General features: G+C 36.3%; 3 protein-coding genes across 5 annotated transcripts in view; 1 reads left to right on the forward strand and 2 right to left on the reverse strand.

The window, feature by feature from the left end:
- The first annotated feature begins 1,007 nt into the window (after positions 1-1,007).
- Positions 1,008-9,108, forward strand: LOC136819506 (TNF receptor-associated factor 4-like). Its single transcript, XM_067075742.1, has 8 exons — positions 1,008-1,070; positions 3,775-3,995; positions 4,359-4,416; positions 5,280-5,384; positions 5,943-6,107; positions 6,500-6,577; positions 7,323-7,397; positions 7,663-9,108. The coding sequence occupies exons 1-8, from the start codon at positions 1,029-1,031 to the stop codon at positions 8,236-8,238; spliced, it is 1,320 nt and encodes a 439-aa protein (XP_066931843.1). The 5' UTR covers positions 1,008-1,028; the 3' UTR covers positions 8,239-9,108.
- A 759-nt stretch (positions 9,109-9,867) lies between these two features.
- Positions 9,868-12,316, reverse strand: LOC136819498 (probable diacyglycerol O-acyltransferase tgs1). The gene has a single exon (XM_067075730.1). It carries the CDS (start codon positions 11,915-11,917, stop codon positions 10,412-10,414), a length of 1,506 nt encoding a protein of 501 aa, XP_066931831.1. The 5' UTR covers positions 11,918-12,316; the 3' UTR covers positions 9,868-10,411.
- Positions 12,317-24,402: 12,086 nt separating this feature from the next.
- The window catches only part of LOC136819525 (amyloid beta A4 precursor protein-binding family B member 1-interacting protein-like), a 41,766-nt gene continuing 40,190 nt past the window's right edge, over positions 24,403-25,978 (reverse strand). For all 3 annotated transcript variants that reach the window (XM_067075777.1, XM_067075770.1, XM_067075762.1), the window contains exon 15: positions 24,403-25,902. In XM_067075777.1, the coding sequence (XP_066931878.1) occupies positions 25,348-25,902 (555 nt within the window). In that variant the 3' untranslated portion in view covers positions 24,403-25,347. The remainder of the gene's footprint in view (positions 25,903-25,978) is intronic.

Raw genomic sequence — 25,978 nt, forward strand, 5'->3', positions numbered from 1 at the left:
ATCGATAGTTGTTTTATGATGTCAATAAGATATTGGGGAGAGTCTCTTCTTCTTCTTTTTTCCTTCTGATTTAGAGACTTCATTTTTGCCTTTTTTTCTGGTATTCTAATATTTTGGTATTGCGTTTGTCTTTTTTTTGCTAACGACAAAAAGTACGAATTAATTTAATGAATTGTGTCTATTCGCTTTAATTGTGCAATATTTTTATTTTGCTTGCCATTTTCCATCAAATGTAACAAATTATATACCGTTGAAAAGATCATTTGGAGCGCTATAATTGTTTAGTCAAAATAATTCAAAAGATTTTAGAAAATGAAGATGAAAATTGAAGAAGAAAATTTTTATCCTTAGATAGAAACTTCATTTTTGAAATAGCAGCAGAAAAATGGGGTTTTTGTTTCTAACGAACTACCTTCTATAGCCTTAGACTGTGAAATGACTATGGAAAATAAATCGTTCGAGTTATGGAGATATACGAGTTTTTAGAGACTCAAGTCTCAGCAATATTTCTTTTCATTTTATTGAGAAACAAATTAAGAGTAACAGTAAATTCGACTCTTGCTTTTAGGGAAGTTTTTACGCGCAATGAATGTTGGTTGTTTTTCTATCGGTCAACTGTTTTTTTATTCAAATATAAGAAAGCAGAACTGAATATTATAGAGCTATGAAGAGACATTTTAGAAGTTATTTAGATTCGAGCTACAGAGAAATCAATTTCATGATTGAAACATTTGAGTTTTATCGATGTTCGAATTATGGATGAATTCGATTTTAGGGTTCGAAATTTAGGGTCAAATTCTGGAGTAATTCGAGTAATCCACGAATGGTGGGAGAAATTCGAATTGTTAATGGTCAAGTAATAGGGAAATTCAAGTTACTGGGTTCAAAATTATGGAAAAATCTGAGCTATTTAGGGTCGAGTTATAGAGGACTTAGAGGAATTTATTGAGTTTCGTGTCAATGAAAAATTCGAGTCTTCTTTAAAGTTGATTTTATATTTTTTTTTCAGTCAAATGAAAGAGTAAAGAATGCTGTTGACACGTGTGAACCGACCCTTTACTTCGCATCAGGTGAGTTTAATTAAGATTTTTATACCCCACGCCACTTACTTTAATTGGGTAGATTTTTCGCGGGGATTTTTAAATCTCGTGGTCGAGCTTATCAAATTTTTTAATATTATCGAAACATTGGAATAAAATGTTTACAGGTAATATTTCAAATCGAATAATAGGTGTCTTCTACTTTGGAATAGAGTTAGGGAGATACGCATTACAATATCAAAAGTTGAATTTGAATTTCGATGACGGTGTGGATTTAGAAAATTTCGCTGATTACAAAAAATAACAATTTTTAGCGTAAATTTAATTTTTCGGATGGACCCTTTCCTTATTCCCAATGGACTTAATATCGCCGTTGACACCCAATTCCGCAAAATCTGCGAAAATTTATCCCATTAAAGTATATTTACACCCCTCGTCAAGCCATGATTTTTTACACAGCTATGTAAAGTGAATCCTTAAAATATGAGTCTTCAAGGTTTTCAAAAGAAAACATTTACAACGCAAATTTGGGCCAAATTTCGGATTTGTGGAAGTTGCTTCATTCAATTTTATCTTTTTGTTTATGCCCAAAACTCCTTGGGACTCCTTAGCTCTTAAACATCGGAAAGCCAACATGATATGCCCAAAAAATTATATTTTCGAAAATTGGGCTCCATCAGATTTTAAACCAGAAAAAAATACCAAGACAGTTGCATGTTTTCAAGCTTACACATCTCTATGCTATGTTGTTGTTATCTTTTTTTCTCGAACATTTTCATTTTCATTCAGTATGTTTCCGACTACCTATATCAGGTAGGTCCATTCAGCATGTTGCTTGTTAAGTTCTCTTGCCAATTTCCACGATGGTGATATTCTTAGCTTATTCTTAAACTTTTTGACCATTTATTATGAACATCTAATAAAGTATATTCTTATGAAAAAAGCGTGTACAATTTTATTGTCTAATTCTCATCTCTGGTGACATTTCCAATAATCTTGTCCATCTTTCTGAGTTGCACGTTGTTTTTTTATAAAAACATCCAAAATTTTTGAAGCCTTTAGATGTTCTTAATTGTTTGAGGCTTAAGCCTAAAAATGTTCTTAACATGTTCTTATTTTCTCCATTCCGTGAGAATTTTTGTTCATTTTCCTTCAAAATCGGGTTAAGCCGTCCGCGAAGCCTTAAAATGTTCTCAACTTGTTCTTAATATTTTGGCCATCGAAGCCTTATGTTCTTATATAGTTTGTTCTTATAAAAAACGTGTAGAAGATTAAGTAATGAATTGTTTTTTTTTGTAGCACTTGATAATTGGCCCTGTTCTAACCTTTTAGCACTGTAAAAGAGTAATCAATATTAAAGATTTTGTTTTTAAATAAGAGTAATATCGTTTGCTCAATTTTAATTCACAAGCTTTTTCACATTGGATTGACACGAATGTGGAGCAAGATTGGTCAGAATGAGGAAAAGAAATACAAGTATTTGCTTATATCAGCATAATATAACAATAGGCAGACACAGTCCTGATACGAAATATGTGTCTGATATGAAACGGGAACAGTTATGTAAGAATAAAACCTTTAAAGGGTGCTCACCATGATAAAAAAACTCACTTAAAATAGTCTTCGTTGCTAATGGTAACTCCCTTAAAAAAACTCTTGTTTTTAAATAGGTGAATAGAGTGTTTGAAAGAGATATATTCAAGATAACTTTTAATATTTTATAAGTTAGTTATTCTAACTTATCTATTGGAACCCTTCTCTTCAATTCAATTTTGTGTTTTTCAGGGAATAGTTGTTTGTCAAATGAAGAAAAAATCCACTTTTTTTCAAAAATTATCTTTTCATTGACTTAGAATGACAATCTGTCGGTGCTATCTTATTGAAATTTTTAGATTGACGGATAGAGTTAATAAGTTTTATCCAATCTCTGAAAATTTTTTTGACAAAAAAAATTTAAAGATTATATTTCTTCAAGCAACAAGCTCACGATAAAAACAGCTGGTTTTAGTATTGAAAGTTATACACTAAATTTTTTTTTCTTGTTTATGAAAATTTAAGTGTAAATTGTTCTTGAAAGTTTTATCAATACTTTTGATTGATTTATTGAGAACTTGTGTTTTCTTGAATATCGATTCTTCTCTTTTTCGATTCACTTTCCCGAATTCAATATTTCTTGAATTCGTTTAAAGAGAAATATTTTTAAATTAATATATATTTTTTACAACAAGTGTATATAATATCAAAATCAGAATTTCTGTTACTAAGAAATTTACATAACTTAAAACAAGGATATTTATGTTTTTCCATGTTCTCAAGCTGGGATATTTTTGTTACAAATTTTTTCTCTTTTTTTATGTGTTTACTTAAAATTTAGTCGTAAAGTTCTCTATTTCTCTCGGATTTATTTTTCAAATTATATTTTTCTTGATATTTTTAATGGGATGTCTTAAAAGGACTAAGGAGGAGTTAAAGTTGCTCATTTCAAGTTTTTCTTTGTTTTTTTTTTCATATGTTCTCTTAAAGTGTTTGGCACCAAAATAAAATAGGGCTGGAACGTGGGGGGAGGGGGGTTGGCGGATGAGGGGTATGTGTGATGTGTGGTATGTGCGATGAGCGGACGAAACCTTCGTAAACCGATTCTAAGAGAAAACATTTTTAGTGAAAAAGTGCCCCGCAGAGAAACTTTAACTAGTTTACTAGTCTATTAAGAATACTTCATTTTTTTCTACTTTAGAGCAGACAGATCAGAAAGAATCGAGTTGGAGGAGCTGGTAGCAGTAAAATGACCGATATTGATCACTCGCCACAGCTTGGAGGCTATGATGCTGACTTCGTTAACGGTCTGCCAACCGAATATGAATGTCCGATATGTCAAATGGCGTTCAAAGATCCGGTACAATTAGAAGAATGTGGACATCGGTTTTGCCAGTCGTGTTTGAATGAGATCAAACGAAGGTACGTGCCCTTTTTAAACCCACCCATTTTACACTGGTCATCGATCCGCCATAGACCCAAAAATAACGCCAATAATGGCCGGTGTAAAAGAACGGATAGATAAGTTATTAGGAGATCTTAAAGATCCTAAAGCGCTAAAACGACTTAAAATTTAACCATTGAAATTTTCAATAGAATTGTAGTTTTTCACTATAAATTATCCTTACAAGTCATTGTGATTTATTTGAGTGTTTTTTTGCGAATTTGATTTAGAATTCAATTTTTATAATAAGATGTTTGTGTGATTTGCTAAGTGTCTGAAGAAATTTAGCCACGTTACGGCTTAGTACATTGTTGTAACGTATATACTTTTTCATATTGTAGACAAAATGGCGGTATCCTAACTTGTCCATTGGACCGTCAAGAAGTTGACCCTGATAAAGTGAGTAAAAGCTTTTTTTAAAAGAAGTTATTTTTGTTTTCTAGTTCTAAGTACAAAGGTGCATAAGGTGTTTTTTTATAAGAACATCCAAAACTTTTGAAGCCTTCGGATGTTCTTAACTTTTTGAGTTTTTTATAAACAAGTTGTTCCCCTTTCACGGTTAAAAAGTTTATATCTATATCGCTAATATCATTCTTTTTTTTCATGGGAAACTGCCAGCCTAAAATAATTTAAAACTTTTTCATCTTAAGTACATAGTGAATAGAAAACATTATCCAAAAATTACACGTTAGCTCAAAATATTAAACGAACAATATGTATCACGAAGAGCAGAAAGTTTTTAGTTTCTTAAATCTTTGAAACTTTATTTTACGCTTTAATTTTTCATAAAACGTGATAGTTAGTTTTCAAGTTAGAGTTTTTCATTCGAGAGATTGAGAGAAAACGTGCCCAGTCTTAATAAACTTATAAGTCTTATAACAAGCACAAATACTGCGCTGTTCTGAAGGATTCACAACTAGTACATAACTAATAATTCAACATTCATCCAATGTTATATAATGTGGATGATATGAACGTTCGGATTGGATTTGTATTTACGCTAGCCGACTGTAACTTGAAATCAGATACTTTTTACTATCCCAGTATTCTAAAGTTCTTCAGGGGTGGTGAAAATGAACTTTTTTAGCGATTTTCAGACCTTCAACGTACAGAGACCCGATGATATCTACGGAAATTTTACGAGCATTGCCGTAGAGGAGATCTATACTACGTTATACGTGAGATACACTCTGGTGCAGAGTAGCCGAGGGTGTGGTGTGGTGGTGTGTCTTGATACTACAATAGTATTTATTTAATTCCAGGTGTTTTTGGATAAAGCAGCGCGAAGAGCAGTCTTGGGATTGATGATCAAATGTGATAATGCAAAGAGAAAATGTGACTGGACTGGAGAGCTAAGTACAATAGAGGTATGCTCCATTTGAAATCGTTAGTACCGAAATTAAAAAATCAAGACCCCGACATTTTTAATCGAACAGGGCCTTTCTTCTGTCTGCCTTTTTATCATAGCTTAGTTTAAAATCTGTCTCAATGGTATAGGCAGCTATACTTTTTGAAAAATTAATTGAAACATTTCCCGCGACATTTCCTTTCCAGGACTCTTGTTTGAGTGGATTAGAAACACTATCTTTAAATGAATTTTAGTCTAGAAAACTAGTTTTAGCGGCCACTGTTAACCTTACCTTAAGCAAGTTTCAAGTTTCAATAAGATTTTAACGAAGATGTGAAGAGGAATAATAGACTTTTTTATAAATTACGTCACGAACATCACTTGCCTCGTTTTGAAATTATTGCCAAGGTGATTAACTCCCAGCGGATTTTTTTAAAACTACTTTCTATTCATAAAAAAATCATTTAATGTCTCAAGGGATATAATCACCATGTTAATTGTTTGAATACGAGGCAAGTGATGATTGTGACATAATTTATGAAAAGGTCTATTATATTATGCTTTTTTTGAATTTCAGGACCATTTGAAGACGTGTCCGTACGCTGATATCATGTGTCCGAATGAACAATGTCAAGACTCATTCCCAAGGAGAGCTCTTCAAAACCATCTTCAATCAAGATGTAAATTTCGTATATTGGCTTGTCAATTCTGTAAAGAAAAATGTGTTTATAAAGACATCAAGGTATGTACACGTTTTTTTATAAGAACATCCAAAATTTTTTAAAGCCTTCGAATGTTCTTAATTTTTAGTTTTAAGCCTAAAAATGTTTTTAACATGTTCTTTTTCACCATTTTGGGAGTATTTTTGTCCATTTATCTAAGAAATCGGTTGTGTTTTAGAGTCCACAAAGCCTTAAAATGTTCTTTAAAACTCGTTCTTAACATTTTGGTCATCGAAGCCTTATGTTGTTATATAGTTTGTTCTTATATAAAAACGAGTCTTCTTCCAAGCAGTATGTAGTATGAACCTCAAAACTACAAAACGACAGGTAGTATGTATATACGAATTCTTTAGTAAAGCGGCACCCTAATATCAGTTTACTTTAATTTTTCAATATTTTTTTCATTCGCCAGACTCACATGAAGCAATGCAAACGAGTACCTTTGGAATGTATCAATAAATGTGGTGTCAAAGATATCCCAAGGGAGGAGGTATGTAGTTAATATTATATTAAACCACCAGAAAAACCGGAAGAGATCGAAAGATACGTTAGGGTTTTGCTCATTCTCTCACGAGGTTTCCAATTAGAATTAGTTCTCTGTCGAGATTCGATGTAGCAGGCATGAAAACTATCAAGCCAAAATTTGATTGGATATTAATAGTTTGTTAGTTAATGTATGCAGTTTTGAACCAATAAGAACTTGTTTACTGATATTTTTCGTGTAAATGACCAAAGAACCAAGGCAAAGAAAATTGAATTATACAAAACATATTGTAAATTCTAATTCTCTGATGGGTTGTTTGAAAAGGACCTGTTTTTCAAATCATCACTTAAATATTTTTTTCATTTTCATATGGGGTGCATATCATTGAACTGAGATTCGTTTTGATATTGTAGTTTTTTCAGAGAGAGAGAGAGAGAGAGAGAGAGCTTTAAGATTGAAAATCAACTGGCGCTATTCTAATATTTAAAATATTAGACTTTGCTTAAACTTCTATATGAAAAGGAGGAATATTTTGTAATATTTTATCAAAACTGTATTTTTATTCTCTTTCTTTTTATAACAAGCTCTTACTAAGTGACTGATAAAATTACAATATACAGTACTGTACGCGAGGACTTTGTGATGTTTTGATGGCGATATCTATTTGGGAACTTTTCACCAAAAGCTCAAATTCTTTCATGCTAAAATTTCTTAAATAGAAAATATTTATAATTTGTATTTTTTTTTTCAGATGGGGGCACATATCAACGAATGTCCGTTATCAGTTTTACCGTGTCCATATTCTGATATCGGATGTCCTTATAAGGTAAGGGAGTGCTTCCAATGGAAATACTTTTCACCCATAGATTTATAAACATCTTCTTATAGACATCTAGCCCTTCGGGGTTTACAGAAATCTGTGTTTTCACCATTTAATAGCCTATGGTGAAGCTAATTTTCGTGTTGGACAGTTCCCGTCAAAATATATTATATTTGTATAGCAAATGAAGCTCTTTACCTTCCTTACATTGAAATTTTCGAATTTTTAAGGTCAGGCATTTTTTAAACTTTATTATTCTATTGATTTTCAGGGTCGTAAAGATGTACTCGATGAACATGTCCGTCTCACAGTAAACGACCATCTCGCTATGGCGGTCGCTAAAGTGCGAGCGAACGAATCACGCTCCATCTGCACGAACGGTCTCTTTATTTGGCCTATCAAAAACTTTCGCGCACAATTTGAAGCAGCTAAATTATCAGACGAGGAATTAGCGATTTTCAGTCAGCCCTTCTATACTTCACAGTATGGGTATAAATTACGCATCAAAGCTTATCTAAATGGACGTGACCGAGGCAAAGGAACCCATCTGTCCTTATATCTTATTATTATGAAAGGCGAGTATGACGCACTCCTAGAGTGGCCTTTCAACCAAAAAATCACATTTTATCTCTTGGATCAAGGCGATCAACGCAAACATAAAGTACATCAATTGAGTCCTAATCGATCGCTACCAAACGTCCGCGCGGTCTTTAATAAACCATCGGGAAAAGAGAACTTGGGAATAGGTAATCCCAGTTTTGTTTCACATGAAGTTATTGATGCTGGTGATTATGTGCATGATAATACGATATACATCAAATGTGAAATTGAATCTTTAAATGGTTGATATGGGGAGCTTTTCTTGAATCATTTCAAAGAAGACTCCGGTTGTATGTACAATCAACTCTCTCCAATTCGAACCTTTACAATTTGAATTTTTCTGTAATTCGAACTAAGATATTAGTCCTCTCAGCTGAAAAGTCGCTTAAATTACCCCCCGTAATTCTGATTCCTTCTATAATTCGAAGAAGATTTTAGGCCCCTTGAAGATCGAATTAGAGAGAGTCAACAGTATACGCTATTGAATCATGATGGTTATGGATACACTTATTCGGATACACCCGAGAGATACCAGTGTTTGTCCTCTCTAACACTCAATTTATTCTCGAGTTTGTTTATTGAAGGGCCCAAACAACTCGATCAACTTAAGAAGAAATTCTAGTGAAAGAGCTTCGTGCTATGGAGATTTCAGTCTAAATTCAAAGTTCACAGTACTTATGTAGCTACAAATTGCTTACTTAAAAAAAAATAATCGCCAACAATAGATCTTTTCATAAATTACGTTAGGAACATCACTTGCCTTGTTTTGAAATTATTGCCATGGTGATTAATTCCTAATTCATCAAAAAATCACTTCATGTCTCAAGGGTCATAATGACCATGGTAATTGTTTGAATACGAGGCAAGTGATGTTCGTGACGTAATTTATGAAAAGGTCTTCCTGTAGTTTCTTTTCCTACAGAATCAGACAAATTTCCACTCTCATCAATTCTCTGAACTTTGAAAATATCATTTAGTTTTAAATTTTACGGTATCGAAATTAAAATTAAACTTGTACATAATATGTAATATTTTTTCTTTTGCTAAATAATTTGTTAATATATCTCTAATCCAATAAAAATTCAAAATAAATCTGCTAATAATATTTCTAAATATACATTTAAATGCTATGAGATTAAAAATTTTCTTTTATACATTTATTGAAATCTTAATTAAAAAATCATGTTTAAAAAAATTTTATAAGAATCTTTGAGAATTAATTTTATCGGGATTTTATCACATCATAAACTTGAGCTTGCATGCCTTATTTCCTCTCTTTCTCTAATTTGTGTTTAATTCGAAGAAACTTTTCGATTTTTAATGATCTAAATTCGGGACGAGATGGAGTTTTTACAAGCTCTTATTTGATTTGGTTGGTCGTCAATCAGTAATAAAACAATTTTGTTACTTTTTCTAAAGAACGCGTCATTTTTGTTACTTCAAATGACCAATTTAATTATTAAAGTATCTTATAAAAACTCCATCTCATCTGTTAAATTCTTACATACCCAACCAGCTTCAGCCACATTTAAAACACACATTTCAAATTCTGCTGTACAACTAAGATGCTCCTTAAGAAAATGAGAAAATCATAAAAGAATGGAATTTATATAAATAGAAATACATTTTTAATGTGAATTTTTATAAAATACAATCAACTCTCTCTAATTCGAACCTCTACTATTTGAACGTTTTTTTTAATTCGAACTACAACCAATATATCATGGCACATAACACCCCCCTCCACTCCGAACAATGTTGGAGGGAAATAAATATTGCTTGGCCGGTCCTTAGCTTGCCCCAACAACATTTTTTGGGGGGAAGAGAAGGGGATGCTCATTTTTGTGCTTTTGTGCCAAAGGTTTTGTCAATGTATTTGTCCTCTCAGCTAGAAATTAGTATAAAATACTTTCTGTAATTCGAATCTTCCTCTAATTTGAAGAACATCTTTGGGCCCTTGAATGTCGAATTAGAGAGAGTCAACTAATTGCTCCATTTTTTTCTAAAACGCATTTTGTTTACTTTGAGAATCGAAAATTTTTTGATTAAACAAAAATAATTTCCGTTTATTTTAACTTTTCTAAATTCAAAAGGATGATAAATTTTCAGGATTTTACTCAATTTAAAATCGTCTACTTTTTTACACATTACCTACAGTGTGTCCCAAAAAAAGGACGCATTTTTTATATTAAATAAAATCCTCCTTGTTTATGCCAAATTTTATGACTTGTATTACTTGATATTTCAATCTCAAAAAGCTTTCCAATAATCTTGGGTATTGAATATCTATTGATTGAACAGAGAATTGCTAACTTATTTCAATTATTTTAAGTCCAGTTTGGATAATGAGTTTCGAGGATTTTACTTTATACAGAAATTTGTCCGCTTTTTCCGGGACACGCTATACATGTAACATTTATTCAATCTGATGAATATGCATTTTTCTTAGATGTAAAGCTTTCAGCAAGTGACATAATAATAGCTGGAAGATCTTCAATCATTTTTTCAGGATATTTCATAATATTCGTATCACTCAGTGCTCCAGTGTATATAAATCCATTATAACTCATTATTGAAATCGACGACCCGATGCTATCCTTACCGGGTGGCCAGAAGACTAAAGAACTTAATTTATTTCCAGCAAGCATTAACTCGTGGGATGGCCCTTGGACATTAGATACAATCATTACAGCATTACTAGCAGATGATCGAATGATCTCCTGCATAGCACAGTTCGGTGTCATTTCAGCTAAAAGACGCAACCCAATTCGCATACTCATTCCTTCTAAAGAATCTTTCCTAGACTTCATTCGATCGTGAATTTCCAAAATATTTCTGATCGAATCGGCGCTTGATGTGGGTAGCGGAAGCATAGTAATGTTTATTTTATTACTGAATTCTTTAGCCTGTTCAAGTGAAAGCCTGGTATCTAACGGTATACACGTGATCAAATTATGAGGCGCCTTTTCGTTCTTTTTTCGGAAAAAGTTATGTAGGCTAGTTGCTATGCAACCCAAAATGACATCATTGATCGTGACATTTAAGTTTCGTTTGATAATTTTGATGAGTTCCAGATTAATTGGTCGAGCGTAAATATAACGTTTCTTTCCGGATAAGGAGGCTTCCGGACAGTTCAACGATGTCGGGCGCGTCCATTGCGGAGCTAAGGTTTTCGCCACATTGTAAGGGTAGTAAATTGAAGATTTTAGATAAATCATTGATTTTTGTGTAAAGGAAATCTGATGTTCTGGGCCAGCTAAGTATCCATTATTGTTGGAATCGTCACACAAATGGTTTATGAGAAAATACATAAGAGAAGTTCCATCAGCTAAACAATGTGAAATCCGTACTATAATTCCGGATTGTATGAACCCATCTGTATTTCTACAATGAACTACAACAAATTCCCATGGCGATTTATTGTCTGAGGATCGAAGTGGACGTTCAGCAAGTTTGGATATTAAGTCTTGTAACTGATTTTTAGATCGGCATGGATTTTCACTCCATTCGTAAACATGATCTTTAAGTTTGAAATTCGTTTCTTCCAACCAGTAATAATTTAAGTATCCTGTATGAACATATTCAGTCACTCTTGGATATAATAACTTCCCTGTTTTTGTATTACGTGCTTTAACTAATTTTCGGTCCATTAAACCCTGGAATTTTTTAATACCCAATTTCCCTTCAAGCATTAATAGACAGTTGATGTCGGTACGATTTCGGGGCGTATCAGTTAACCAGGGCGTTTCCTCAGTTTTGAAATGTAAGGCTCTGTATAAGATTCGATAGACGATTTCTTCTAGTTTACGAGTTATGAGGATTGTCATGCTGAATGGGAGCAAAGGAATTGTGGTGCAGATAATGATGGTCCATGACGTCACCAGAAAAATCAAGAATCCAAAACGACTGAGTAGTTTCAATATCATTGCTGCAGAATGTTGTTACTTTTTGTTCGTCTGAAAGATAGAATAGATCAAGGATTTATAAATCAAGATTTATTCAAAGTTGGAAAAGCTAGACATGGTTCATCCTGTATCAGACTCTCTCATTCCAACATCCAACAAAAATTGATCATCGAACACATCACAGTACAAATTGAAAAATCATAAAACGTAAATGTTTAAAACAGAGAAGCTAAAAAATCATAATGTTTGTTTCCCAAAGCAAGCAAAGTAGGAACACCCACAAACTACCCAAAGTAAATGAATCTGCCTTTTGTTGTAAACTGAGACATAAAAAGAATGCATTGACATAAGTATGATCTGTGTCAGAGAGTGCCTATTACATACAGAGCACTATATTTCATGTTGAACTTTCTTAAGCAACAATAACACCAAGAGTGTCGTGTTTTTTTCTGACTCTTCTGTCGCTGAAAACAGACTCATTTTTATACAGATTTATTTTGACAATCTAAGAAATAAATCACTAGAATACAGTGTGAAGAGATATCCTTATCCTGTCAAAACAAAATGCAAGAGGTTGTCAAATATCTGCTGAAACCAATCATAAAGTTCAGTCAGTGTCTAGTCATTTTCTGATGCACACACCCTTATTCTAAGCATAACGTCAACACAAACCACACCCCTTTATCATAAACAATTCAGCCTTCCTCATTGGAAAAGCGTCCCTGTAGATACCCATGCATGGGTATTCAAAATTATATTTCAAAGCATGGGTATTCAAAATTATATTTCAAAGCTCACTGTAGAATTATGCGAATTCTCACAAGCACTAGATTTTCGTTCTAACTCCCATCCAAATGACATTATCAACTGGGAAGAGATGGAGTTTTTAGAAAGCTCTTTCTAGATTTGGTTGGTTGTTAACCTGTATATATATAACAATTTTGTTGCTTTTTCTAAAGAACGCGCCATTTCTATTATTTCAAATGACCAATCTTACGAAAACTCCAGAACATACCTATCAACTAGTCATCTTTTTTTTGATGGATACTGCATTAGTGATACACCCCTTTCCAACAGAAATTTATCACATCTATCAATTGGACTTTTGGTACCATAAACAAACCAAAGGTCCATAGATACTATGACATTTTGAACTTCAGACAAAAAATATCTCTAAGCGTAATTTGACGCAAGGATGTGATGAAAGTTATCTTGCGAAATTCTTTATTCATACCAAAGTTTAGATAAACAACTGTAAATATCAAAAATATAAAAAACACCATCTCCTTCGAGCCAACCATCTACCTCAAATCCACTACTTGATAATCCAACAATATAGCATTCGAAAATATGCAGAATCTAAATAACGCAATGAATGCAGACATGAGACCAAAATATAAAGACATGGTCATTTTGAAAATAAATTCTCCATTTTAAATAATGAAATGTTTCAAAACCCATCAAAATTCTAATCAAAGTGGTAGAGTGTGAGAGTCACTCGACAAACAAAAAACGATTTCAAAATCCAAGCAATCAAACTATACCAACGGCCACCAAAGGCAAAGTTCAAATATACTCACAACATAGTTATCAAATTCAAAGTCCATTAAAGTAAATTCTTTTATAGAAAATCATCATTGTGACATTGTAAACTTTGGAATGCCATTCTCAAAAAATATTTCTCAGCTCGCAGCAAAAACAACATGTTACGAACATATTTGCACGAGATAAATCTCGTGACGAAAGTTATGTCATATTGAACTTTGACACTCTAAAGGGGAAAAGCTTAACCTACCATTTTTTTATGAGCTAGGTAAGCATAATCGAGTTACACTTTTTGGATCAGGTCGGGTTAGCGTGGTACATGGGCACCAAGCCTATCAGTGAGAGTGACTGATACGCTTGGCGCCCAAAGATAAATTTACTGACCGAAAGTAAACCCCGCCTAATTCTCTTGTTTCACTGATACGCTTCGCACCCAAAACGCGCTAGGACCTAGACCCTTCACTGATACGCTTCGCACCCAAAACGCGTTAGAACCACACCCTTCCACTGATACGCTTCGCACCCAAAACGCGTTAGGACCTAGACCCTTCACTGATACGCTTCGCACCCAAAACACCATAGAACCACACCCTTTCCACTGATACGCTTCGCACCCAAAAACGCGTTAGAACCTAGACCCTTCACTGATACGCTTCGCACCCAAACACCATTAGAAACCACACCCTTCCACTGATACGCTTCGCACCCAAAAACGCGTTAGAACCTAGACCCTTCACTGATACGCTTCGCACCCAAAACACCATAGAACCACACCCTTCCACTGATACGCTTCGCACCCAAAGCACCTTAGAACCAAACCCTTCCACTGATACGCTTCGCACCCAAAACGCGTTAGAACCTAGACCCTTCACTGATACGCTTCGCACCCAAAACATCTTAGAACCACACCCTTCCACTGATACGCTTCGCACCCAAAACGCGTTAGAACCTAGACCCTTCACTGATACGCTTCGCACCCAAAACACCATAGAACCACACCCTTCCACTGATACGCTTCGCACCCAAAACGCGTTAGAACCTAGACCCTTCACTGATACGCTTCGCACCCAAAACACCTTAGAACCACACCCTTCCACTGATACGCTTCGCACCCAAAACGCGTTAGAACCTAGACCCTTCACTGATACGCTTCGCACCCAAAACACCATAAAACCACACCCTTCCACTGATACGCTTCGCACCCAAAACGCGTTAGAACCTAGACCCTTCACTGATACGCTTCGCACCCAAAACACCTTAGAACCACACCCTTCCACTGATACGCTTCGCACCCAAAACGCGTTAGAACCTAGACCCTTCACTGATACGCTTCGCACCCAAAACGCGTTAGAACCTAGACCCTTCACTGATACGCTTCGCACCCAAAACACCTTAGAACCACACCCTTCCACTGATACGCTTCGCACCCAAAACGCGTTAGAACCTAGACCCTTCCATTGATACGCTTCGCACTCAAAACACCATAGAACCACACCCTTCCACTGATACGCTTCGCACCCAAAACACCTTAGAACCACACCCTTCCACTGATACGCTTCGCACCCAAAACGCGTTAGAACCTAGAACCTTCACCGATACGCTTCGCACTCAAAATACCTTAGAACCACACCCTTCCACTGATACGCTTCACACCAAAAACGCCTTCAAACCACCCTCTTCCACTGGTACGCTTAACACTCAAAATAAAATATCGAACCAAGATCTGCCCTCTGAGAAATAATTTTTTGCACCGAAAATGAAATAGAGCCCTGACGTTCTCATTTTTTCTCAAATAGAACCGTACCCCTTCACTTTTCTCTGATGTACCCTATCACAATAGTGCCCAGACCATCGGTATTAGCCCTACAGTGATATTGGACTTCTCATCTGATCTGAGACAAAATTCAGTCTTCAAATGCTAACAAATGTGTCATGGGAGTGATTTACAGTTATAATAGTTTCAAAAGTAAAGCCTTTTTATAAGAACAATTCTATAAAAATACAAGGCCGAAATTTTACCTATTTGAATGCTCAGCTTAGGCTGACCAATAATTACAGTGTCGTAAGAACCGCTCTCATCCGTGAATTTTGCAGAGTATCTCGTTACGCCTATGCTAAGGATACTGCTTTCATATGTTATTTTACTAATGTACACGGTTGTTTAGTAGCATCATGGAATTATTATTGACACTGGATTAACAACTGACTGATTTTTACTGGTATCTCATGTTCAAGCCTTGTTCGCAGTAATGACATTATTGTTCACCCTCCTTCAGCCATTAAAATGATATTTCATAGCATTTTCATTGCACTTCTCATCAAAATACACTTATCCAATTCCCAAATGAGACTTTAAGCTTTCCTGCGAGACTCAAACTCATCTAATTAATTGCTAGTTATACGTCGTTATGACGTTTTAAAATGCGAGAAAGATGCAAAACATGCTATTTATAAGAAATCGACACCAGAATTTTTTAAACTTCAACCTCAAAAAATCTACCGTGCCACCACGTGCCACCAAAAGATTTTCATACCACAGTGGAGCTATGGGACTCACGTCTAATGTATGTCAATCTCAGCTCTTCTCGGATAAATATTGGAAAGTTATTCCCAATTTAAAATTTTGTGTCTTTATAAGCATTTGATTTGATTTTACTCGTCCTATGATTTTTTTCTCACACCAGATTTCATAAATGTATCCGCTTGGTATTCTAGCATTTATTTTTCAACTTTTTGCTAGCAAAAGTATGAATAGAAAAAGTTAGAGACCATTTAAGAAATAAGAGTATTAATCATTTTTCAAAATCAGAGTCCTTCGAGCCTTCCTTTGCGGACAAATCCAGTACATCGATTGTTTTCTGAAACAATAGAAAGACAATACTTGGCTCTCCACCGTTTCATTCTATGTTTATCCAGAGTCTGTATGATAAATCCATGGTAGCAAAACTACTCAAACACTTTGTGTTGGGTGATTTTTTTAACCTACGCGGAGCGCTTAATAACTACTTGTTGTATAAAAAAGGAAATTTCCTAGATTCATTAGGGATAAGACAAAGAGCTTTCAAAATGGGTAATCAGGTCAATTAGCTCAGGTAAATTTTTTTGATGATGATAAAACGAGATAACGTCAAGATAAGAATGCTACTGGGACACCATTTAAGCGGAACTAGAATACTGAAAAACGCGCGCAAAATTAGGAGATGTTTGCCCAACTTCCTTATACGTAAAGCTATGAATGCCATCCTTGGTCGCTGTAGGCTCCCTGTGGGGGCAAATATCCGTCGAAAAAACACGTCAAAATAATGGTTTCAATAACGTCACTATCGAAAAACACCGTTAGAATGTTAGAATGGTTATCTGCATCACCAGTCAAAAATTTGCACGTGTTCGTGAACGATTGTGTTTTTGGACGAATTTTGTAACTTAAATATCATTAAATTATTGTTTTGCCGATATCTCGAATTAGGATTATTTTGAGTTTTTGGCACAGCACTTCTTGGAATCCTCTCGTCAAAACGCTTCTTCTCAGCTGTACCTGACTTTCTAAAAACGATGGAAACTGGTGGGCATCGCACCTGATAAGGTTTTGGACATTCCTTAACAAACCTCAGAAAATCTCAGCACCAACCAGAAAGAATTAGCTTTTGATATTTGGCAGTTATGTTACCCTAGTGACCTTCTGTGATCTGTCTGAGTGAAAAACATTTTTAAAAATAATAAAATCTGAGTGTAAAAACCCAAAAAGTCTTTTTTTTTTCAATTGTAAAATCAACGAAAAATCTGTATCACTCAGATCAGACCTTTCTATGAGGGGAAGCTGTGTTGATAATTTCAAGTCAATCGGACCATCCAATCCCGAGATATTTCCGCCACAAGATCAAAAACCCCCGGTTTTGCTATTTTGCGTAAACTAGCTTTAATAAAACTATTTATTGCTGTTGTTTGATTCTAAAATAAACATCCTAAAGTACCGGCTCTGACTATAAGATACAAAGCCGACCTTACGGTACCGACTATATTATAGACTAGATCCTAACATCTCTCTTAATACAATGAATAATACCATCAATAGTTTAAACGTTCACATCATGTTTCACTGTTTTTGCTTACGAACCTCGCGTCTACTTCTAGTTGTGTATCTCATCTCATCACTGTCTTTTACGCTTTCCTGTTTAAAATCACTCATCTCCATATTGTAAGGTACTGTTCCGTCTGACTCACGGCCAGAGTCTGTTAAATCATACTAAATAGTGTCTGATGCAGAACCTTCTGAAAGCTCATTTTCCTTGGGATTGGGGTTTGAGGGGCCCTGGTGGGGAGCTAGGGGCAAGGGGACCCTTTCTCTAGGTAGGTGACTAGGTGTTGGCCTGATGATTGTAAACCTTTCTCAGTTGATTTATTTTCTCAATATTTTGCCGTTAACGTTTATCGTGTATGATCTTGGGGCCACTCAATCTAGGACCGTTCCTTTTACTGACCATTGTTTTATTTTAGCGTCTTGTATTGCCACTTTACTACCTGTAACAAAAAGTTCTAGTTTTGTAATTTGTAATTTCATAACGTATGATAACTTTTCTCGGATAAGCTTTGTTAAGATTCCTCTGATGCATCTCAGGTCTGGACTCATGAATTTTGGGTAAGTTGTCTGTCAACTGTCGACCCATAAGAAGTTGTTTTGGTGATAGTCTACACTGTAAGGGCGAGTTTCTAAGGATAAGTAGCCCCATTAGAATGTCTTGGTTGGATCTAATACACTTTTTCGTTCTTTTGACACTCTTTATCATGGATTCTACTAACCAAGTCAGATGTTGCGGAAGATAAGACGTAAACCTCGGCCACAATGAATAGTAATCCGCAACAATTAAATAGTTCTTCCTCCAAAATAGAATATATCGCTACCCACTTGTTGCCATGCTCTATCCAGTATGCCTTGATGCAATGATGGACTCTTTGGTTTTGATGACAGTAATCGTGCAAAGGTTCTACATTGTTTCACGATTGATTTAACGTCCCTAACCATGCCGGGCCAAATAACACTCTGTCTTGATCGTCGTTTTTGCTCGCACTTTTCTATCCCGTTGTGTCCAGCGTGTATTCTAGTCAGAATTTCCAGTTGCAGTTTTTTCGGTATAACTATTCTATCTCTTAACATCAAAAATTGTTCAATATTGTCAAATTAGTTCTATGCTCTAAGTATGGTGAACACTGGTTGCGATTTATTAGCCAGCCATTATGAATGTGATATTGAACTTCTTCTAATAGTTTTTCTGCTTTAGTTTCTTTGGAAATTGTAGTAAGCATTTCGTTGGAGGCTGGTAAGGTAGTCATAACGTTTTTCACGTGAATGTTAATTTCTTGTTCATGAATAATATCACTTTCTGCTGGTTGTGAGCATGGTGCTCGCGAGAACGCATCTGCATCTATAAAGGTCTTTGCCTAGTACGTATGATGCTGTAAAATTAAATTTCAACATTCTCATTCTTTGAATCCTGGGTGATAGTTCAGAAATAAGTTTAGTGTTCAAAATAGGAATGAGGGGCTTATGGTTGCTTTCTAAATTGAAATGTTGTATTCCTTGTAGGACGTTAGGATGTTATCTATTGCGTAGTAGGATATCTATTTCGACTTTGCCAAGACCTTCGATACAGCTCCACACCGCAGATTACTTAAGAAACTCGACGCATACGGTATCAAAGGATACACGTTAGACTGGATCAAATCCTTTCTGTCGGATCGATATCAGTATGTCAAGGTAACTGGTAAACTATCCAAGGAAGGTAAAGTACTCAGCGGTGTCCCACAAGTGTTCTTGGTCCATTAATTTTTGTGTTATATATCAACGATCTACCTGAGGTTACAAGCTCTGATATGTACCTCTTTGCAGACGACACTAAGCTTGTTGAGGAGATAAATAGTGCTGAAGATGCCATTCGCTTGCAACATGATATCGACGCAATGGAAAGATGGTCAAAGGACTGACCACTCAGATTCCACCCAGATAAATGACACGTGCTAACACTGGGAAAATTTTGGAACATCAAACATGCCCATCCATACAACATAGACGGGTTAATCCTGGAGCACGTGGATCAAGAAAAAAATCTCGGAGTGATTATCGTCGGGGAACTGAATTTTGAAGAACACATCTTTGGTAAAATCAAGAAAGCTAGCTCAATCGTTGGTCTGATCAGCAGAAGTTTTGACTTTCTTTCACCAGAAATGCTCCGCACTCTTTTTATAGCGTTCGTCCGACCTCGTCTTGAGTACGCTCAAACCGTTTGGTCTCCACGACTCATCAAACATATCGATGCCATCGAGAGTGTTCAGCAAAGGACCACGAGACTGGTTAGCGGGTACAAGAACAAATCTTACGAATACCGTCTCCGTAAGATTAACCTTCCGACACTGAAAATCAGACTTAAAATTGGCAATATGGTTGAAGTATATAAACATCTTCACGTTTATGATAAATCATTGGCCTGTCAAAATTTTGTCCCTCGCGAAAGCCCAAAACGTCAGCACGATTACGAACTACAAAGAAACTTTGCAAATGATGGTGTCAGAAGGTATCAAACAAATTCGTTATTCTACAGAAGTATTGACATATGGAATGGTCTTGGAGATGATGTTGTAGCTGCAACATCTGTCGCCAACAATGCTGGACAAAAGGTTTGTAGACTTCTGCAATATTTGCAAAATACTTCAATGTCGATCAAAAACAAGTTCCCAAGAGGTTCTGGGTGCTTTCCAAACCCATTCAAAGTCTTTGAAAGTCATCCACTGCAGTCTAACCACAAGGGCAAACCACAATGGCTTGATTAACTGGCTTACACCAGTATCAAAACGCTGATTTTTTGCTTGTGATTCACTCAAAAGAAATTCAAAAGCAATAGTGTGGTCGTGTTACAAAAATACAGGCTGTTTGTAGGAAAAAAATAAGATCTAGCTGAAACTTTCTCCAAACCTTCTCTATAGGATGCTTATACCTCAGGAAAAATTCCCCTAAAATCCCACTGGTGGAACATCCCTTTTTTGGGACATTTCTATTTTCCCCAGGCAAAATCCTAAGGGCGAAATTTTTTGAAAATTTCAAACTCATTTTCAGACATTATCAAGTATACCATTCGAAAGCTCTCGAAAAACTATATAGAAGACTTTTAAACGGGTATAGCCGATTTCATTACCTAACTCAAGATAATTCACGCAGAAGATGCTATTTATGGTCAATTTTGACCAAAGTGTGGCGAAAAGTGAAACTTGCGCATGAAATATCTCGAGTTAGGTAAGGAAATCAGCTATAGCCGTTTAAAAGTCTTCTATATAGTTTTTCGAGAGCTTTCGAAAGGTATACATGATATTGTCTGGAAATAAGTTTGAAATTTTCAAAAAATTTCGCCCTTAGGATTTTGCCTGGGGAAAATAGAAATGTCCCAAAAAAGGGATGTTCCACCAGTGGGATTTTAGGGGAATTTTTCCTGAGGCATAACCATCCTATAGAGAGGGTGTGGAGAAAGTTTCAGCTAGATCATATTGTTTTCCCGTAAATTATGCTAAACGACCACACTACAATGCAACGACTTCAAGAGTGTTTTTCTTAACTTCCATTCCCTTTCAGACACATTGAAGAGTCATTTTGCTCTATTTCTCATTATTTTTCACTGAAATTCCATATGTCTACAACCTTTTGTCCAGCATTGAACTTCAAAAAAAAATGCTCACAGAATGGGAAAAAGATCTCCATAAATTGTAAAATGTTAAGCATGATTGTTTCATAGAGGTCGATAGAGCTGGGAAATATATTAATGTAAATAAATAAATTGTAAATATAAGTTTATTCTCGTCATTCCCCAAGTAGCAGCTAATATCTCTAACTCTATGGGACAGTAGTTTTTCTCACTTCCGGATAAAAATCTTGAAGCACAATCAACAGGCTTCCAATCGTATTTATGTTTCTGGCATAGTATTACACTTATTCCGTTGATTAGATTCCCATCTGTCCCCAGGACTTCCCATAACACTTTTTTAACCTCGATTAAACGTTTTTGTGTGATCTTCAGTCCATAGAAAGTCATTCTTCACACTAAGCAATCCTTGAAGTGGTTCAGCTGATTTAGACAATCTTGGACAAAAACGAGATAGTTGTTGTGCCATTCCTAGGAAGCGTCTAAGCTCTGTAACATTTTAAGGGTTGGGGAAAACGTTTATTGATTCTACACGTTCATTTAGTGGCTTTATCCTTCTGATAATATAGCAAATTCCAAAGACTCTACTCTGTCCTTGCTAAATTCACATTTGTCAGCATTTAAAGTAACTCTGTTGTCCTTCATTTGTCCTAAAATTTTTCTCAATCTACTATCATGATCATGATTTCATCTACTATTGGATGATACCAGTATGTTGGTTGTTCTACTTTTTCGATAACTCCCATCTGCAGCATGCGATCAATCTCCATTCGCAATGGTTCCAGTAACGGAATTTGAACTTTTCTCGGTGCAGATAATGTGGAATCCTTTCACTTGCCCTAGACCCCCAAAATCTCTTTAAAATATTTTACAAAGTCATTCTCACTGTTTATAATTTTACTTATGTTCTACTTTTGGTCTTCCACCAAGTTGATTCCTGATATGATTGTAACAAAGCTTCAATTCCTGGTTGTCCAAGTAGTGGAGTGGGTACTTGTTCACAGACATATATCACTTCAAACGTTGACTTTTGCCCAACTCAGGCTCGTAACAAAACACCCGTGTCATTTAAATCTATGCTTATCTGGTCCAGGTAACTATCGATCATGTTTACTCAAATCTTTCAGCTGGATTCTGAATAAAGGTAGATGTTTTTTTTTCCAATAAATCAAACGTCTGCGGCATTGTCGATCTTCCTTTTGATATTGATCAAAGTAACTCTAGTTACTTTGATTTTAGAATTTGTCTTCTCTATCTTCATTGCGACTTGATATCTGTTCTGATTACAGTTAGTTGATCTTGTCACTTCCCTCAAGAAAAAAGCTCCTATCTAGCTTTCCTCCCATTGGATATATAATTAGTCTGTATTGATACTATCCATTTTCCAGGTTTTATTTGATGGTCCTTTACAGACTGAACTTTTAGAGAAATGGTTAGAACCTTCACATCGAAAACTTTTCTTTTCCCTCGCTAGGCGATACACTCAGTGGAAGGGTGTGCTTCTATTGCGTTTTGGGTGCGAGACGTATCAGTGAAGGGTGTGGTTTTAAGGCGTTTTGGATGTGAAGCGTATCAGTGAAGTGTCTAGGTTCTAACCCGTTTTGGGTGCGAAGCGTATCAGTGGAAGGGTGTGGTTTTAAGGCGTTTTGGATGTGAAGCGTATCAGTGAAGTGTCTAGGTTCTAACCCGTTTTGGGTGCGAAGCGTATCAGTGGAAGGGTGTGGTTCTAAGGTGTTTTGGGTGCAAAGCGTATCAGTGGAAGGGAGTGGTTCTAAGATAATTTGGGTGCGACGCGTATCAGTGAAGGGTCTAGGTTCTAACGGGTTTTGAGTGCGAAGCGTATCAGTGGAAGGGTGTGGTTTTATGGTGTTTTGGGTGCGAAGCGTATCATTGAAGGGTCTAGGTTCTAACGCGTTTTTGGGTGCGAAGCGTATCAGTGGAAGGGTGTGGTTTTATGGTGTTTTGGGTGCGAAGCGTATCAGTGAAGGGTCTAGGTTCTAACGCGTTTTGGGTGCGAAGCGTATCAGTGGAAGGGTGTGGTTCTAAGGTGTTTTGGGTGCGAAGCGTATCAGTGGAAGGGTGTGGTTCTATGGTGTTTTGGGTGAGAAACGTATCAGTGAAGGGTCTAGGTTCTAACGCGTTTTGGGTGCGAAGCGTATCAGTGGAAGGGTGTGGTTTTATGGTGTTTTGGGTGCGAAGCGTATCAGTGAAGGGTCTAGGTTCTAACGCGTTTTGGGTGCGAAGCGTATCAGTGGAAGGGTGTGGTTTTATGGTGTTTTGGGTGCGAAGCGTATCAGTGAAGGGTCTAGGTTCTAACGCGTTTTGGGTGCGAAGTGTATCAGTGGAAGGGTGTGGTTTTATGGTCTTTTGGGTGCGAAGCGTATCAGTGGAAGGGTGTGGTTCTAAGATGTTTTGGGTGCGAAGCGTATCAGTGGAAGGGTGTGGTTCTATGGTGTTTTGGGTGCGAAGCGTATCAGTGAAGGGTCTAGGTTCTAACACGTTTTGGGTGCGAAGCGTATCAGTGGAAGGGTGTGGTTCTAAGGTGTTTTGGGTGCGAAGCGTATCAGTGGAAGGGTGTGGTTCTATGGTGTTTTGGGTGCGAAGCGTATCAGTGAAGGGTCTAGGTTCTAACGCCTTTTGGGTGCGAAGCGTATCAGTGAAGGGTCTAGGTTCTAACACGTTTTGGGTGCGAAGCGTATCAGTGGAAGGGTGTGGTTCTAAGGTGTTTTGGGTGCGAAGCGTATCAGTGAAGGGTCTAGGTTCTAACGCGTTTTGGGTGCGAAGCGTATCAGTGGAAGGGTGTGGTTCTAAGATGTTTTGGGTGCGACGCGTATCAGTGAAGGGTATAGGTTCTAACGCGTTTTGGGTGTGAAGCGTATCAGTGGAAGGGTGTGGTTTTATGGTGGTTTGGGTGCGAAGCGTATCAGTGAAACAAGAGAATTAGGCGGGGTTTACTTTCGGTCAGTAAATTTATCTTTGGGCGCCAAGCGTATCAGTCACTCTCACTGATAGGCTTGGTGCCCATGTACCACGCTAACCCGACCTGATCCCACTTTTTTTATAAGGAACCTTAACTTTGCTGAGAGTCTGAGTTCCTTATTTTTCCAAGAGAATTTTAGTCTCAAAGTTCCTTATCGAGCTCCTTATTTATTCTGAACTGTTCCTTAACAATTACCCTATTTTTGGAACCATTTTCAGCCTCAAGTTCCTTATAAACGTGTTCCTTAAAAAACGTGTATATAGTACAATATAACATTCTAAAATATTGAAACTTCAAACTTGCAGTAAATCTTCTTATCGTCTTCTCAATAGTTAATAAAATGATTTGGTTATATCCCAAGCGTAAAATTTACATACTTTCTTTGAACTTTCTTTAATAATTTCATGCTAGGGCAAATCCCTACAGATACATACATTGTGCTCTAGATCAGACAAACAAAAACAGCGTCAAAAATGAATGCTGAAAATTAGTCTAAAGACTCTTTTAGTGCGAGTCTTACACTACAGTACAAGCAAGAGAGAATATATTCTCAAATATTCGGTTAAATTCTGAAAAAAGAGTTGAATTAATTTGAAAATAGCTTTCAATAACATTGTAAAAGGAAAACATTGGTGTAAAAGGATCATTTATACCAAAGAACATTCAAAATCTATCGAAAAAAAACAGGAATTATTCAAAGCACCTCTCAGAGTAAATACCTATTTGTGCGACGACACCAAAAAAAAACCACCTTCGAAATTTGTCTGAAAAGTTTTAAAAGTGCCAATATCACGTAAATTTAGTAATACAAAATTAAGTTTAACGATAACCCCAACAAAATAAAACAAAAACTTAACAAAAAAGGACCCAAGTCAAGTACCATAGAAATAGTAACAATGAATCATAAATAAAAGCAAAACATAATGACAAAAATTCATCTAAAATTCTACAAAAAAAAACAATGCAACAGAAATTTCATAGAAAAATATAAAATAAGGTTAAACGGCAGAAGATTCTAAAAAAGTTAAGGAGATGGCAAAAAAAAATTAATATTCTATCAAAAGGAAAAAAATTAATGTTTAATCGTTATCTTCAAAAAATTAACACATCGGAAGCGATCAACGCTCCACAAAAATCATTATTTGCAATCCAAAGCATCTGATCATGAAAGTTTAAATATACAGAAAATCTTTTCTGTGAATTTCCATAAGTCATTTACGATCTGAGTAAAAATAATTAAGTGCTTAACGAGTTGGTTTGGCGTTCAAGGGTGGCGGGGGAGGTGGACCGCCGGGTTTACTGCTAAGTGGTGGTGGCGGTGGCGGGGGTGGTGAAATTCCATTTGACGGTGGAGGTGGTGGAGGTGGGGGTGGAGATAACGTTCCGTTGAAGGGCGGAGGGGGCGGTGGTGGAGGAGGTGAGGGGGTATCGCCAGGAGGAGGAGGCGGCGGAGGGAGTGGTAAATCATCGGAAGAACTATCCGGTGAAAACATGTTCGATGGCGGAGGCGGAAGATCCGGTGGCGGTGGTGGTAATTCCTCTCCGAAGGTGTCAGAACCGCCCGACATCCCATCTGAGGAAGCAGCACTAACGGTGGAAGTTGTACTCTTCTGACTAGCCTTTCGTCCAGGTGGCACAGGGTCTAGTGTTAATTTCTCGCCAGTTGTTCCATGAGTTGTGGTGTTGATTGAACTGTTGGTGAAATCGAACGTCTTTGCAGGTGAACGCCCTTCAGGAGACATGGGAGATGCTGGTGATTTCAATTCTGGTGAAAATGGTGATTCTGGCACCATGGATGCCTGGAAATTAAGAAAAGATAGAGATCAATAAAACAAGATTATAAGTCAATTAGGTAAAGTCCAATATATTACCTAT

Source organism: Clytia hemisphaerica, unplaced genomic scaffold, assembly GCF_902728285.1.
Source record: "Clytia hemisphaerica strain Z4C2 unplaced genomic scaffold, Clytia hemisphaerica genome assembly, whole genome shotgun sequence".
Classification (NCBI taxonomy): domain Eukaryota; kingdom Metazoa; phylum Cnidaria; class Hydrozoa; order Leptothecata; family Clytiidae; genus Clytia; species Clytia hemisphaerica.